Source organism: Zeugodacus cucurbitae, chromosome 5 (genome assembly GCF_028554725.1).
Source record: "Zeugodacus cucurbitae isolate PBARC_wt_2022May chromosome 5, idZeuCucr1.2, whole genome shotgun sequence".
In the NCBI taxonomy this organism is placed as follows: Eukaryota; Metazoa; Arthropoda; class Insecta; order Diptera; family Tephritidae; genus Zeugodacus; species Zeugodacus cucurbitae.
The window spans coordinates 61771495-61783723 of NC_071670.1; the positions used below are offsets into that span (position 1 = coordinate 61771495).

The 12229-nt window shown below is 33.4% G+C and overlaps 5 protein-coding genes across 5 annotated transcripts; 2 read left to right on the plus strand and 3 right to left on the minus strand.

Moving 5' to 3' along the window:
* Positions 1 to 1859: 1859 nt before the first annotated feature.
* On the minus strand, positions 1860 to 3850 carry LOC105208922 (succinate--CoA ligase [GDP-forming] subunit beta, mitochondrial). The gene is made up of 4 exons (XM_011179021.3): positions 3601 to 3850; positions 3379 to 3520; positions 3209 to 3308; positions 1860 to 3148 (listed from the first exon to the last, which is right to left on the minus strand). The coding sequence occupies exons 1-4, from the start codon at positions 3658 to 3660 to the stop codon at positions 2179 to 2181; spliced, it is 1272 nt and encodes a 423-aa protein (XP_011177323.1). The 5' UTR covers positions 3661 to 3850; the 3' UTR covers positions 1860 to 2178.
* A 239-nt stretch (positions 3851 to 4089) lies between these two features.
* On the plus strand, positions 4090 to 5317 carry LOC105208921 (CAAX prenyl protease 2). The gene is made up of 3 exons (XM_011179020.3): positions 4090 to 4651; positions 4720 to 4956; positions 5022 to 5317. The coding sequence occupies exons 1-3, from the start codon at positions 4252 to 4254 to the stop codon at positions 5285 to 5287; spliced, it is 903 nt and encodes a 300-aa protein (XP_011177322.1). The 5' UTR covers positions 4090 to 4251; the 3' UTR covers positions 5288 to 5317.
* A 240-nt stretch (positions 5318 to 5557) lies between these two features.
* LOC105208920 (glutaredoxin 3) lies at positions 5558 to 6597 on the minus strand. Its single transcript, XM_011179019.3, has 4 exons — positions 6395 to 6597; positions 6179 to 6338; positions 5864 to 6111; positions 5558 to 5808 (listed from the first exon to the last, which is right to left on the minus strand). The coding sequence occupies exons 1-4, from the start codon at positions 6454 to 6456 to the stop codon at positions 5631 to 5633; spliced, it is 648 nt and encodes a 215-aa protein (XP_011177321.1). The 5' UTR covers positions 6457 to 6597; the 3' UTR covers positions 5558 to 5630.
* Positions 6598 to 6715: 118 nt separating this feature from the next.
* LOC105208918 (glycosyltransferase-like domain-containing protein 1-like) lies at positions 6716 to 8342 on the plus strand. Its single transcript, XM_011179018.3, has 5 exons — positions 6716 to 6856; positions 6943 to 7030; positions 7116 to 7398; positions 7468 to 7983; positions 8040 to 8342. The coding sequence occupies exons 2-5, from the start codon at positions 6952 to 6954 to the stop codon at positions 8278 to 8280; spliced, it is 1119 nt and encodes a 372-aa protein (XP_011177320.1). The 5' UTR covers positions 6716 to 6856; positions 6943 to 6951; the 3' UTR covers positions 8281 to 8342.
* A 475-nt stretch (positions 8343 to 8817) lies between these two features.
* On the minus strand, positions 8818 to 10388 carry Zfyve19_0 (abscission/NoCut checkpoint regulator). Its single transcript, XM_011179016.3, has 4 exons — positions 10219 to 10388; positions 9911 to 10149; positions 9337 to 9844; positions 8818 to 9272 (listed from the first exon to the last, which is right to left on the minus strand). Exons 1-4 carry the CDS (start codon positions 10264 to 10266, stop codon positions 9000 to 9002), a joined length of 1068 nt encoding a protein of 355 aa, XP_011177318.1. The 5' UTR covers positions 10267 to 10388; the 3' UTR covers positions 8818 to 8999.
* Between the last annotated feature and the right edge of the window lie 1841 nt (positions 10389 to 12229).

Below are 12229 nucleotides of genomic sequence, written 5' to 3' on the forward strand. Positions count from 1 at the left end.
CCCTTAACGAATTCTCCGCATTTTACAAAAATCGAATTCCAATGTAATAAAGCGTATCCTCCAATACCTTAACCAAAAGTAAGAAGCCACCATAAAGAAGTTGTCGCATGTTGAATCAGATCAAGAAAAAAGAAAACGTTTTAACCTTCAGAACTTTCAAAAATCCAAAGAGCATTGATGGAATGGTTTGCCCATCACGCCTGATATGTTCAAGGTAAAGGCCAAGCATTTCCATGCTTGGAATCACATACTGCCATGCTAACAATATAAGACTCATTTAGTTAACCGTTAATCTATATATTTAAATTAAAATCAAACAAAATAATTTAAGTATAAATGTAAGTTTTTTATTTTATATTTTGGTACTTGTGACATCCTAACTATTTGCACCGAGTTTGAGTTGTATATAATTCATGGTACAGAGGATTGTAAAAGCTATTACTTTTACTAATGATCCAAAGAAGCGTGCTTAGAGTTATGACCTATAAGGCCTTATGGATTGTTTGGGCTTCTTATAAATTAAGTTTGGTATACAATGGCGTCTCGTTGTTGGCGAGATCGAGACCATTCAATAAGTGTTCGTAATGTTGAGATTCCTACTCGAATCGGTCTTCCTCCTCTTCCTGTTCCAAATCTTGCCGCTTCCGTAGATTTTTTTGCTGCCAACTGAGCATGTTTTGTTACACTCTTATCTTTTCTATTCGGTTTGCAATTGCTTCTTGCTGCAGTATTAGTTCTCTTTCTTGCCACCTAAACGCTTCTTGTTTTTGCTCCACGATTGAAAGTTGTAGGCTTGTCGTCAACGGTGTTGATTCCTGATTCAAGTCAACTTCACCGGGTGTTTTTTTGGCCTGACCCTAAATCCTAAATCCTCTTCAGCTTTTTTGTAAAACTTTGCTGAATGCTTAAACATTTTTCAAGTTTTTGTATTTTTTGTGTAGCTTTTGATAGTGGATCGTTTACTTTTTCTGATGTTTTGAACTATTTATTTGCAAGAAATTGGTGGATAGCTATTTTTAGTGTTTGTAATTGTCTTTCAGTAGAATGTGTTGCGCCGAAAGTAGAAGTGATTCTGTAGTTACGAAAGGATTTTCGTACCTTTTATAGGTGATTCTCAGTCATTAGACTTACCTGGCAGGTAGCTAAAGTTTACGTAGGTGATTTCACTACGTTCGGCTTGATCGCTCGGTTCACCGCATTTGTTTTATTTTATTTCAAAATTTCCACGTGTATTTTCAACATTTTTTGTTTTTGATTTGTATTTTCAGTGTGGATTTTAGATAAAACTTGCATAAAGTATACTTTTACTGTATTTTATACTGTAAGATGATTTTAATTAAATAATTACTAAATAATTTTAATTTTAATTAATTTCAAAATTGGATGGCTGATTATGCCCTGATTCTGTTAAGTCGAAGTTAAGAAATATATAAATTTAAAATTGGAAATATACAAAAGCTCAGGACATTATGAGCTTTTCAATATGAAAAGTTTACCATAAACTTTCATTTGGGGAAATATAAAAACCAATTATTATAATCAAAGACATACGGACATGTGCCACAAACAATAAAAAATTACCCCTACTAAAAACTCTCCATTTGAGAAAAGTCCTTATAACGCAGGGAATTTTTAACAGACAGTTGTGTTAACAGTTGAAAAAATAACGCTAGATGTCGGGCAAAGCAAAAATTTCGCTATAATGCAAAAAACGGAGAAAAGGATTTTTACGAGCGTGAGCGCTTTCAGCTTTCCGAAAACCAAAGCTCCAAAAAGCTTTGTGGGATATTTCTTTAGATAAATTCAAGTTGTACTGAATAATTTTTCTCATAGATTGCACCAATAAAATAACAACAAAATTCTATTTCAGATTTTATTTGTCAGATTTCTTGTAACTACTTTTACAACAACTAAACATTTACTTTTATGTCACTTTCTATTAACAATTTGCTAAGAACATTTAATTTGAAAACTGCTATAAACATTTTATAATGTTTTGTACACCAAATCAATAAAACACTAAAATGATTTAACCATTCGACTTTGTTGTTGTTGTTGGAGAAATGCCTGCCTGTGAACTTAATTTGATTATTTTATAAATGTTATATAAAAATGCACTTTTGTGTTTGCGAATCAGTTTCCGTCCAACTAAAGCTATGGGAGCTGCTGCAGAGCGCTTTAATGCAATGCCGCCACAGCTTTGTGCGCGGCGTCATCCAAATCCACCGCTGTTTGTATAGCCAAACCAGAATCCTTTAGTATTTTTCGGGCCGCATCTACATTTGTGCCCTCCAAGCGCACAATAAGCGGTACTTTCAGATTGAGCGTTTTCGAGGCAGCAACAACACCGTTAGCAATGGTAGCACAATTGACAATACCACCAAATACATTCACCAGTATAGCTTTAACTTTCGGATCTGAAGTGACTATTTGGAAGGCTTTCAGCACTTGTTGCTCTTTAACGCCACCGCCAACATCGAGGAAATTCGCTGGCTCACCACCATTCAATTTGATGATATCCATGGTGGCCATGGCGAGCCCAGCACCATTCACCAGACAACCAATATTGCCATCCATCGCTACATAATTGAGATTATTTTTGGCTGCTTCCACTTCACGTGGATCTGTGTCCTCCTCGGCAGTGTGCAAAGCGAAAATTTCTTTTTGCCGATACTCAGCGTTATCGTCAAAGTTTAACTTGGCATCAACGGAGATAACTTCGTTGGTATCTGTTTCTGCTAGTGGATTAATCTCGATTTGTGTGGCATCGACAGCTTTGAAGAGATCGAAGAGCTTTTGTATCTCACCAGCGGCACGTTCTACGCAAGGTCCTTTAAACTCCAGGAATTTAGCTATTTCGATGAGTGTGTTCTGCGGTATTGGTTTATCCAGATCTAAAGGTACAGTCTTAATTTTCTCTGGTGTTTGTTCGGCGACCGCTTCAATGTCCATACCACCAGCAGGCGAGGCAATAAGCACTGGTCCATTGTGTTCACGATCCAATACAATTGAAAGATATGTTTCACGTGTGATATTTACGCTGCGAGCTACCATTACCTTCTTAACCAAAATACCTGATTTAGGTGTTTGTTTGGTGATTAGACGATTGCCAATCATTTGTTTGGTAAGCGAGAGCACTTCATCCTTCCTGAAGGAGTGAAACATATTATTATTTATATAACATATTGCACTAAAATAAAATACTAACTTCTTTGTCAAATGTACGCCTCCCTTGAAACCATTGTCAAAAGTACCTTTGCCGCGACCCCCCGCCAGTATTTGTGCCTTCACCACATATTCTGGGCAGTCTATAAATATACATAACAAATATGTCACGTAATGTTTTCAACAAAATTATGTAAACAATAATATGCTTACCAAACTGGTTTATTAACTGCGCATCGTCAGCGGAATTTTCCAATACTTTGAACTCCTGTATGGCGACACCATATTTCTGCAATAGCTCCTTGCTATTGCACTCCAGTAAATTCAAATGACGCACTTGCTGCAGACGTGTCGTCTAAAATATGCAATATAATGGTTCAGTTGATAAATATAAGCTTTGTCATTGATTATATGTGGCTATCAGCGCAACTTAACCTTTTGGAACACCCGCATGGCGGGAGTAAAGCCGGCAGCAGCGCGTAGAAGAGGCAGCATTTTGTTATATGAATATGTTTAGTTAAAGCAATTAAAATAGTTCAGTGAAAATGCACTGAATAACAATGTCAATAATTAAGTTTAATAGTTTTGTAAAAAGTTAGAGCAACTGCAGCACTTTGAACTTCTATTTTCAATTAATGCTTGTTTTCAAGATAGAGTGCGTATTTCTTATCAAATGTTTGTATTTTTAGTAAAATTGAGAGAAGAGAGACTCAAATCCAAACAGCTGCTGTAGAGTAGTATTTTAATGGTATTAGTTGTCAATTTTTGTCTAAATAAACTTCGTACACAATATACATTTTCTAATATAAAAATATTTAAAACTTTACGAAACATATGTTTACTACAAACAATTAATAAACAAACAGTGTTTTTTAATCTAATTGATGAAACTTAAATTTTTTTTTATCACTTAAAACTTTCTAAGAATATGGCAACTGCCAGAAGAATGTAATGCACAGCTGTTAGTTGTTTTTTTTGCAAACTTTGGACATCTATAAAAGTGATTATTTAAGTTTTATATATAATATACTGCACGTAAGACAGCTCAGGAAATATCACGGCCAATATTAAATATAAGTGTATGTCATGAATGATAGCAGCGAAAGTAATAGCAGCCAAGGGACTGCAGACACACCACTTCCCTTGCCTCATATACCGATAGTGACATCAGTCAGTTGCTGCTTCATACTTTCTATCATATATATAGCCAGTTTATATGTTTGGAATACCAAGCATAATCGGGATCACCCGTCGACGGTGAAGAGACGTTTCATCAGCGTTATCATTGTTATGCTTATAGCACCGCTTTTCGTATATAAATTTTCTTCACGCGAACTACTGGAGCGCGCTACATTTGCGGAAATTTTAGGTTTGAGATGGCAGGGACTCTTTCTGGCCATTACAATACCTTATTTGCTGACCATACTATTATTTTTGGGTCCACTGTGCGTGCAGATGCAAAATGAGTCTTTAAAAATGTTTTTGGGTAAGAATTTTGTTGTTTTTAATATTGCTGCTTCATTTAAAAAAAAATTTGTTTTTTGCTTCCAATAGATACTGATTTTTGGATTGGTTCATTCAAAAATATACTTTGGATACGCAACCATGTGATGGCGCCAATCAGTGAGGAATTCGTTTTTCGCGCCTGCATGATGCCATTGATAATGCAGAGTTTTTCACCCGTGACAGCTGTGTTCATAACACCATTATTCTTTGGCACCGCACATATACACCATATAGGCGAACGTCTTAGCTTAGGCATGGAATTGAAAACTGCCTTAGTGATATCATGTAAGTTGCATCAACATATTTATATATCTTTCATTTTTACTATAAACCACTATTGTTTTTGCCAGGCTTTCAGTTAACATACACTACAATCTTTGGTTTCTACTCGGCATTTCTCTTTGCGCGCACTGGTCATTTCGTCGCACCATTCCTTGTGCATGCATTCTGTAATCATATGGGCTTACCAGATGTCCAAGATTTGTGGCAGCAACATTTAGTGCGTCGTATTCTACTTATTATATGCTACATTGTTGGTTTAGTTGGTTGGATCATATTACTGCCAATCGCCACACAGCCTTCACTATATTCTAACAATTTATATTGGAACGTATAAAATATGGCACAAACTACCATAAATTGAAATTATATTAGTACACAAATATTGAAAGTGATCAATATTAATTATAAGCATAATGTTTTGTATGTATAACTACGAAATTAGAATGTGTACCATATACATATATACAAACCTGAATTTTATTATTAACTTTTTATTATGTATATAAAATACGTAAAGTTTTCTATGGCAGCATTTTCATAGATAAACTAGCTATTATATTTGTAAAGATATAACAATTTTTTTCTTTTCTTTTTTTTTTCAACCAAAACCGGTTGCCAATTTTATTTCATTTATAAATAAAATTTTGCATGCATATTACTGAGTCATAACATTTTCTTTAACCCTTCAATGCAGTTTCTAATTCATTATTTGCTTTCAGCTCCTTAATAATGTCCAAGCCACCGATCAGTTCACCTTTAACATATACTTGTGGATACGTAGGCCAATCTGAATATGTCTTCAGACCTTGACGCACTTCTTCGTCATTCAAAATATCGAATGTCTCATAGGGAATACTAACAAGAAACATAATTAGTATTCTAAACTTTTAAATGCAATCTTTTTACAAACCTTGTTGCATTCACGATTTCAATTATCTGTCGGGAGAAACCACAACGTGGCGCATTGCGATCGCCCTTCATGAATATCATGAGATCAGCTTTGTTGATAAGCGCCTTCAAACGATCTTCCAAAGATTCACCGGCAACAGAGCCACCAAGTTTTTTACACTTCGCTGTAATTTCTGCCACATTCACACCATCCACACGATCCACAGCCGTGCCTTTGGTGAAGAAAATGATGGTGGGAACTGCTTCAATCTAAGTTGTGCGTAAATTTAATATAAAGGATGTTTCTTATAGCAAATATTATAATACAAAAAATTACCTGGTGCTTCATGGAAATCTCGGGAAAGTTTTCGGCTACAACACTAACGAATTGCAATTTATTACTCAGAATTTTAGCGAGCTCCTCCAGCGCTTCCAGGACATGTTTACACTGTTCAGCCCAATCGGCTGTGAATAACACTACTGTAGTCTTCTCGGCACTTGAGTTGAAAGCAATTGTTAGAAGATTGCACTTGTATTGACAGACATTACTTACTTGATCAGTGTGTTGTACTCTTCCGCATCTTTCACAGAAATAACTGCGGCGCTGCTGGACATGTTTGTAGTTTTGTTAAATATGTTTGTTTATTAGATTTGTACGGTAAAACTTTTTGTGAAATTCTCGCCAGGAAGACACAAAGTTTAGCAGCGAGCGAGGTTTTTTGGTTATGGTCAAGCAAATGTCAGTATTGTCAAATCGATTTGGAGTACCTAGTGGTATTGTTGCCGTATTTTTTGTTAAATTTCACCCGAAATGTAGTTTTTTAATGTTATATTAAAATATTTTATTTATCGCAAGTTTTCGGAAACATTTTAAGCTATATTTACAATTAAAATTTTTTTTTGGAAATTTCTTTCAATTAAAATATCAATGAAAACCAGCGGTACCTATTTATGCAACCCTCCATGCCACACATACCAGCACAAGTGATTTTGTGTGCCACCGCAAACAGATGAGGTACACACAAATTTTATATCTCATCAAAATAAAACATATTTTATGTTAATGTAGGGAAAGTTTAATTAAAATCTCAACCTTTTCAGCACGCTGCCATGTCAAAGCCATCAATATTAATCATAGAACCGTTTTTTGGAGGTAGCCACAAGCAGCTGATCGATACAATCATCGAGTGTGAGTAGTGAATAGCACAGTGCCGGTTGCACTATTTCCACTTCCGCTGCACATTTTTTACATATTCATCGCAATATTTTTATAGGCTTAAACATCTGTGACTATGAAATATTTAGTCTTCCAGCGAAGAAATGGCATTGGCGTGCGCGTACCGGCGCTTTATATTTCTCACAAATCATACCGGTGGATCATGATTACAAAGTGCTTTTCACCAGCTCAGTGCTGAACTTGGCTGAGCTGTTAGGCGTACGTCCAGATTTGGTTAGCTGTAAGAAAATTGTTTATTTTCATGAAAACCAATTGGTGTATCCGGTGCGTGAGGTTAAGGAGCGTGACTGTCAATATGGTTTGAACCAGATACTAACATGGTAACTATTTATTTTATTTATTTTTGCAATTATCACACATATTTTTAATATTTTTATTACTCTGCATAGCCTTTCAGCCGACAATATTATCTTCAATTCGAATTTCAATCGCACCTCCTTTCTGGACAGCATTACACCATTTCTCAACATACAGCCCGATTTTAAATTGAAGCACATACGCGATAAAATTGAGAAAAAGTGTGAAGTGTTATACTTTCCTATCAAATTCCACGCTTTCCCAAATAAACGACTGATGATTGGTGGTGCGGAGCCATCTCTCACCTCATTAATGAGTGACAAAGACTGTTTGCATCTGATTTGGCCACATCGCTGGGAGCACGATAAGAATCCAAAGCTGTTGGTTGAGGTGCTATTGGAACTTAACAAGCGACAAGTGGACTTTAAAGTGTCAATATGTGGTGAAAATTATCAGGCAGCACCGGAGTCCTTCGATGGCTTACAAGATAAATTGGGTGCAAAATTAATAAATTTTGGTTTCTTGCCGCGTGATAAGTACATAAAAACTCTGTTGTCTGGTGATGTTGTCATCTCGACGGCGGGCCATGAGTTCTATGGTGTAGCGATGTGAGTGCAAACAATTTTTTTTAATATAAATCATTTATTTATTTTATTCATTGCAGGCTTGAAGCCACATACTGCGGCTGTATGCCGATAGCGCCTAATAAACTCGTCTACCCGGAAATCTATCCAAAAGAGAACCTCTACAATACTTCCAATCAGCTGATTAAAATGCTTTACAATTGGTGTCGCAACCCGGAATTGTTTCGGCGTCAACGGGACACATTTTTCGAATATTTTACATTCGATCGCTACTCAGCGCAACATTTAGTGCCTAAATTCCTAGAGAAATTGCGCATTTAATGACGCACCTCCTACATTATGCCAGCTTATAGGTTTTGTGCAATATCTGGCGAAGCAAGAATTATCATATACATGCAAGTTGTATAACAATGTTCGAATGAAGCGCATTCTAATATTATGTGTTGCCATGCAAACTTATCAACTAAAGAGATTGCATCTTCGTCACAGGTGACGAAAAATATAGATCAACTACACTATGTTAATAAATGTATATTAGCAGCCTGGAAAATTTACAAATTAATAGTGAAAATTAGCATACAAATTGACATACATACATACATACATATATATTTGTATCCTATTACAGGGTAGCTCATACTCGAACAATATTGAAATTTGTTACACTACTTCGATTTTGTTTTGTTGCAAATTAAAACGACTATTAATAATTTTACAGTTAAATATGAATATATGTAATTGTTTGTTGTTGTTTTTTAAGCATATACAACTGTTCACAGCATATCCTTAAAATATACATATATCTTCAATATTCTAAGCTATTATAAAGTTATGATTAGCAAAAATCATTCACTAAAGTTAAAGTTTTATACGTGGTCTTTATTTTTTCATTCCCCATTAAATTTAATACCAGCTTAATGCATAATACAAATAATTATGTGTTATATTTCTGTATCAATAAAGTGTATGAACATACAAATACAAACATAAAATGATAATTTGGTTGAGTTTTTTTTGATCTTCCATTGCACTGTTTGTTGCTAAAAGTGATTTTCTTTGAATTTTGGTGGCGCTGCAAAGGGCACCTTCTCATGCGCGCGATACTCTTCGTCATCGTCATGACACTCACGATAGCATTGCGCACAAAAGAGTTCACCATCACAACCTTTGCAGCGGAATACCGCATCCTCGTTGCAGATATTGCACCAGGGCAGCTCTTCCAAATCGGCGGGACGCGTGCCAGCCGGTGGCGGTGGCACACCAGCCGCCAACTCAGTTTCGAGTGCTGTGGGTAGGCGTGATTCAGCCAAATACTATGGCAAACAGTTCAATTAGTATAATTTAAATTAAATAATTTTTTAAATCACTTATTTATACCTTTTCCATAACGGCCTTCAAGACCGTTTCATCATCTTCATTATCACTAGGTGTGTTATTGTCTGGTGAATGTTCCTTTTGTATTGCACCGACACCATCTAGTGGCTGTTCTCTTAACGCACGCAAGCGTCTTTCAATATCCGAAATGGCATCATTGCGTTCATTGCCTACTTGACGATCGATTTGCGCTTCACCCATAAATTGTTCCAGAAGATCTTGCATTTTCTGCTGATCTGTGCGCTCATCTGTGGCGAGCAGTAAATCTTTCTTGGAGTAATCCTTTTGTGGCATGCCATTTAGCAAAGCGAGTCGTGCGCGTATCTCCTCGTCGGTAGAGGGATTATCAATCGTTTTCAGATCTTTTAGACGTTTAGAAATCACAGAGTCTAAATTTTCTTCAATTTCCGAATTTTCTACATTGGAATGTGCAGCATCTGTATCAGCAGTAGTAGCGGCAGTAGTTGAAATTGGTGCCAGCACGTCACCCAAATCAGGTGGCGGATCATCTCTGCAATAGTTACAACACACATTAGTATTAAGTATACATATATGTATATATATGTAGTTTATTTACTCCAACAACGCTGCAGCTGCTGCTACCAGCGGGTCATTGCTTCTGTTGCCCTTTGACTTTGTCACCAAAACACCAGGCAATGCATCTATGTCAATGACCTTTTCAGTCGTTTCCAACTTTGAAAGTTTATCATAACAGATTAAGCATACATCCATTACTTTACCACCGTGTCGTGGTACGGGCATGGGACGTTTGAGGCATTTAATACAATAGGAATAGCCACAACTGGGACAGCCGTGCTAGAATCGATAGTATTTAAAAACTATAGCACCAAAATTTTATTTAATTACATTATAATTCCTAAATACCTCTTTTGTGAAAAGTCCATACTTCTTACCGCAGCCAAAGCAGGACATTTTTAATGTTACAAACACATATAAAATATATTTAAATTATATTTTAATATTTTCTAAGTCGATTTAACAAATCTTTATCTCTGCGAAAATGGATTATTCATCTCCAATTAGACAACAATAGAAGTCAGCTGTTGTTTGCTAAATACAACAACTGCGACATCTGCCAGTCAGTTTGTATCTCTGCCATTTACCGGTTACGCTAAACAGCTGATCGGCGTCAGTTAGCGCGGAAATGTAATTTGCAATAGTTTCTCGTAAAAGTGACGCTTTGTGGAAAAATTCTTTAAAAAGTCTTAAGTGCGTTGTTTTCGTGAAAATTACTTAATATTTGTAATCCTTCTTGGTTCGTGCTTGCGGTAAAATGTTGTGAGATATGAGTTTCGTGCGTAAATAGTTGTGTTGCAGTGAAAATGCCAGTTGTGCCATAGCCGCTGTGTAAAATAGTGTTTTCTGCGTTTTTTGTTAAAAAGCTGAGGTTTTTGTGGCGTAAAAGTCTGCCTAAGTGCAATTAAGTGTGTTTTTGTTTGTATTATAAAGAAATTATTATGTGACGTGTTTTTAAGCATCCGGCGGATGCAAGCGCCGGCAATTTGGGGGTGCTTCCGCGAACAATTCGCCCTAACCTCACAACGGTTTGCTAATGGGTAAGTGCTTCTATGTTTTTCGTTGTATTTGTGTGTGAAATCTTTCATAGCATAGAAATGTAAGTACATATGTATGTGTGAATTAATGAATATATGTATGCAGAGTTTGTATATACATATTTGTTATTGTGACGAGCTGTTTGTATATTCTACTTATATACATATTTACTTGTTAATGCAAGTGTAAATAATATCATTGAGAAATAAGCAATATTAGTTCATTAAAATAAAACTTTATTAAAATTATTAAAGAAATTATAAAGTAAAAAAAAATGTTTACATAATATATATATTTTTTAAAATTAAATAAAAGTAAAAAATTATAATTTTCTATAAAAAAAAAATTAAATAAAAAAGTAATAATAAAAATAAAAAAAAAAAATAATTCTCAAATAAATATAATAAAATATAAAATAAATAGTTTTTCATTTTATCATATATCAAAAAGGTGTCTAAATTTGCCAAATGACTACGGATAATGATAAAAAAGTATTATTTTTTATAAAAATAAATTAATTAAATAAAATAATAATAAAATCAAAACAAAAAAATATTTAAAAAATTAATTCAATAAATAAAAGGTATATTTTTTCAAATAAATAAAAATAAAAAAATTATAATTTTCTATAAAAAAATTAAATAAAAAAATAATAATAAAAATAAATAAAATTAATTCATAAATAAATATACTAATAAAATATAAAATAAATAGTTTTTCATTTTATGATAAATCAAAAAGGTGTCTAAGTTTGCCAAATGACTACGGATAATGATAAAAAAGTATTATTTTCTATAAAAATAAATTAATTGAATAAAATAATAATAAATTAAAAACAAAAAAAAATATTTAAAAAATTAATTCAATAAATAAAAAATATATTTTTTTTTAATAAATAAAAATAAAAAAATATAATTTTCTATAAAAAAATTAAATAAAAATATAATAATAAAAAATTAATTTATAAATAAATATAATAATAAAATATAAAATAAATAATTATTCATGCCAAATGGTTATGGATAAAGATAAAAAAGTATTATTTTCTATAAAAATAAATAAATTAAATAAAAAATAATAAAATAAAAACAAAAGACTATTTATTTTTTAAAGCTATTGATATGTGTATGTTATAATTTTTTGCAAAAATATTAAATGAATTAATAATAATAAAAAAAATATTAACTTATATTATAAATAAATATATAATAATAATAAAATAAAAAAAAAAAATATTATACTAAAAATGAAAAATATTTTATTTTATAAATAAATATAACAAAATAAAAAAAAATAAGTTTTAATTTTTTCATAAATCAAA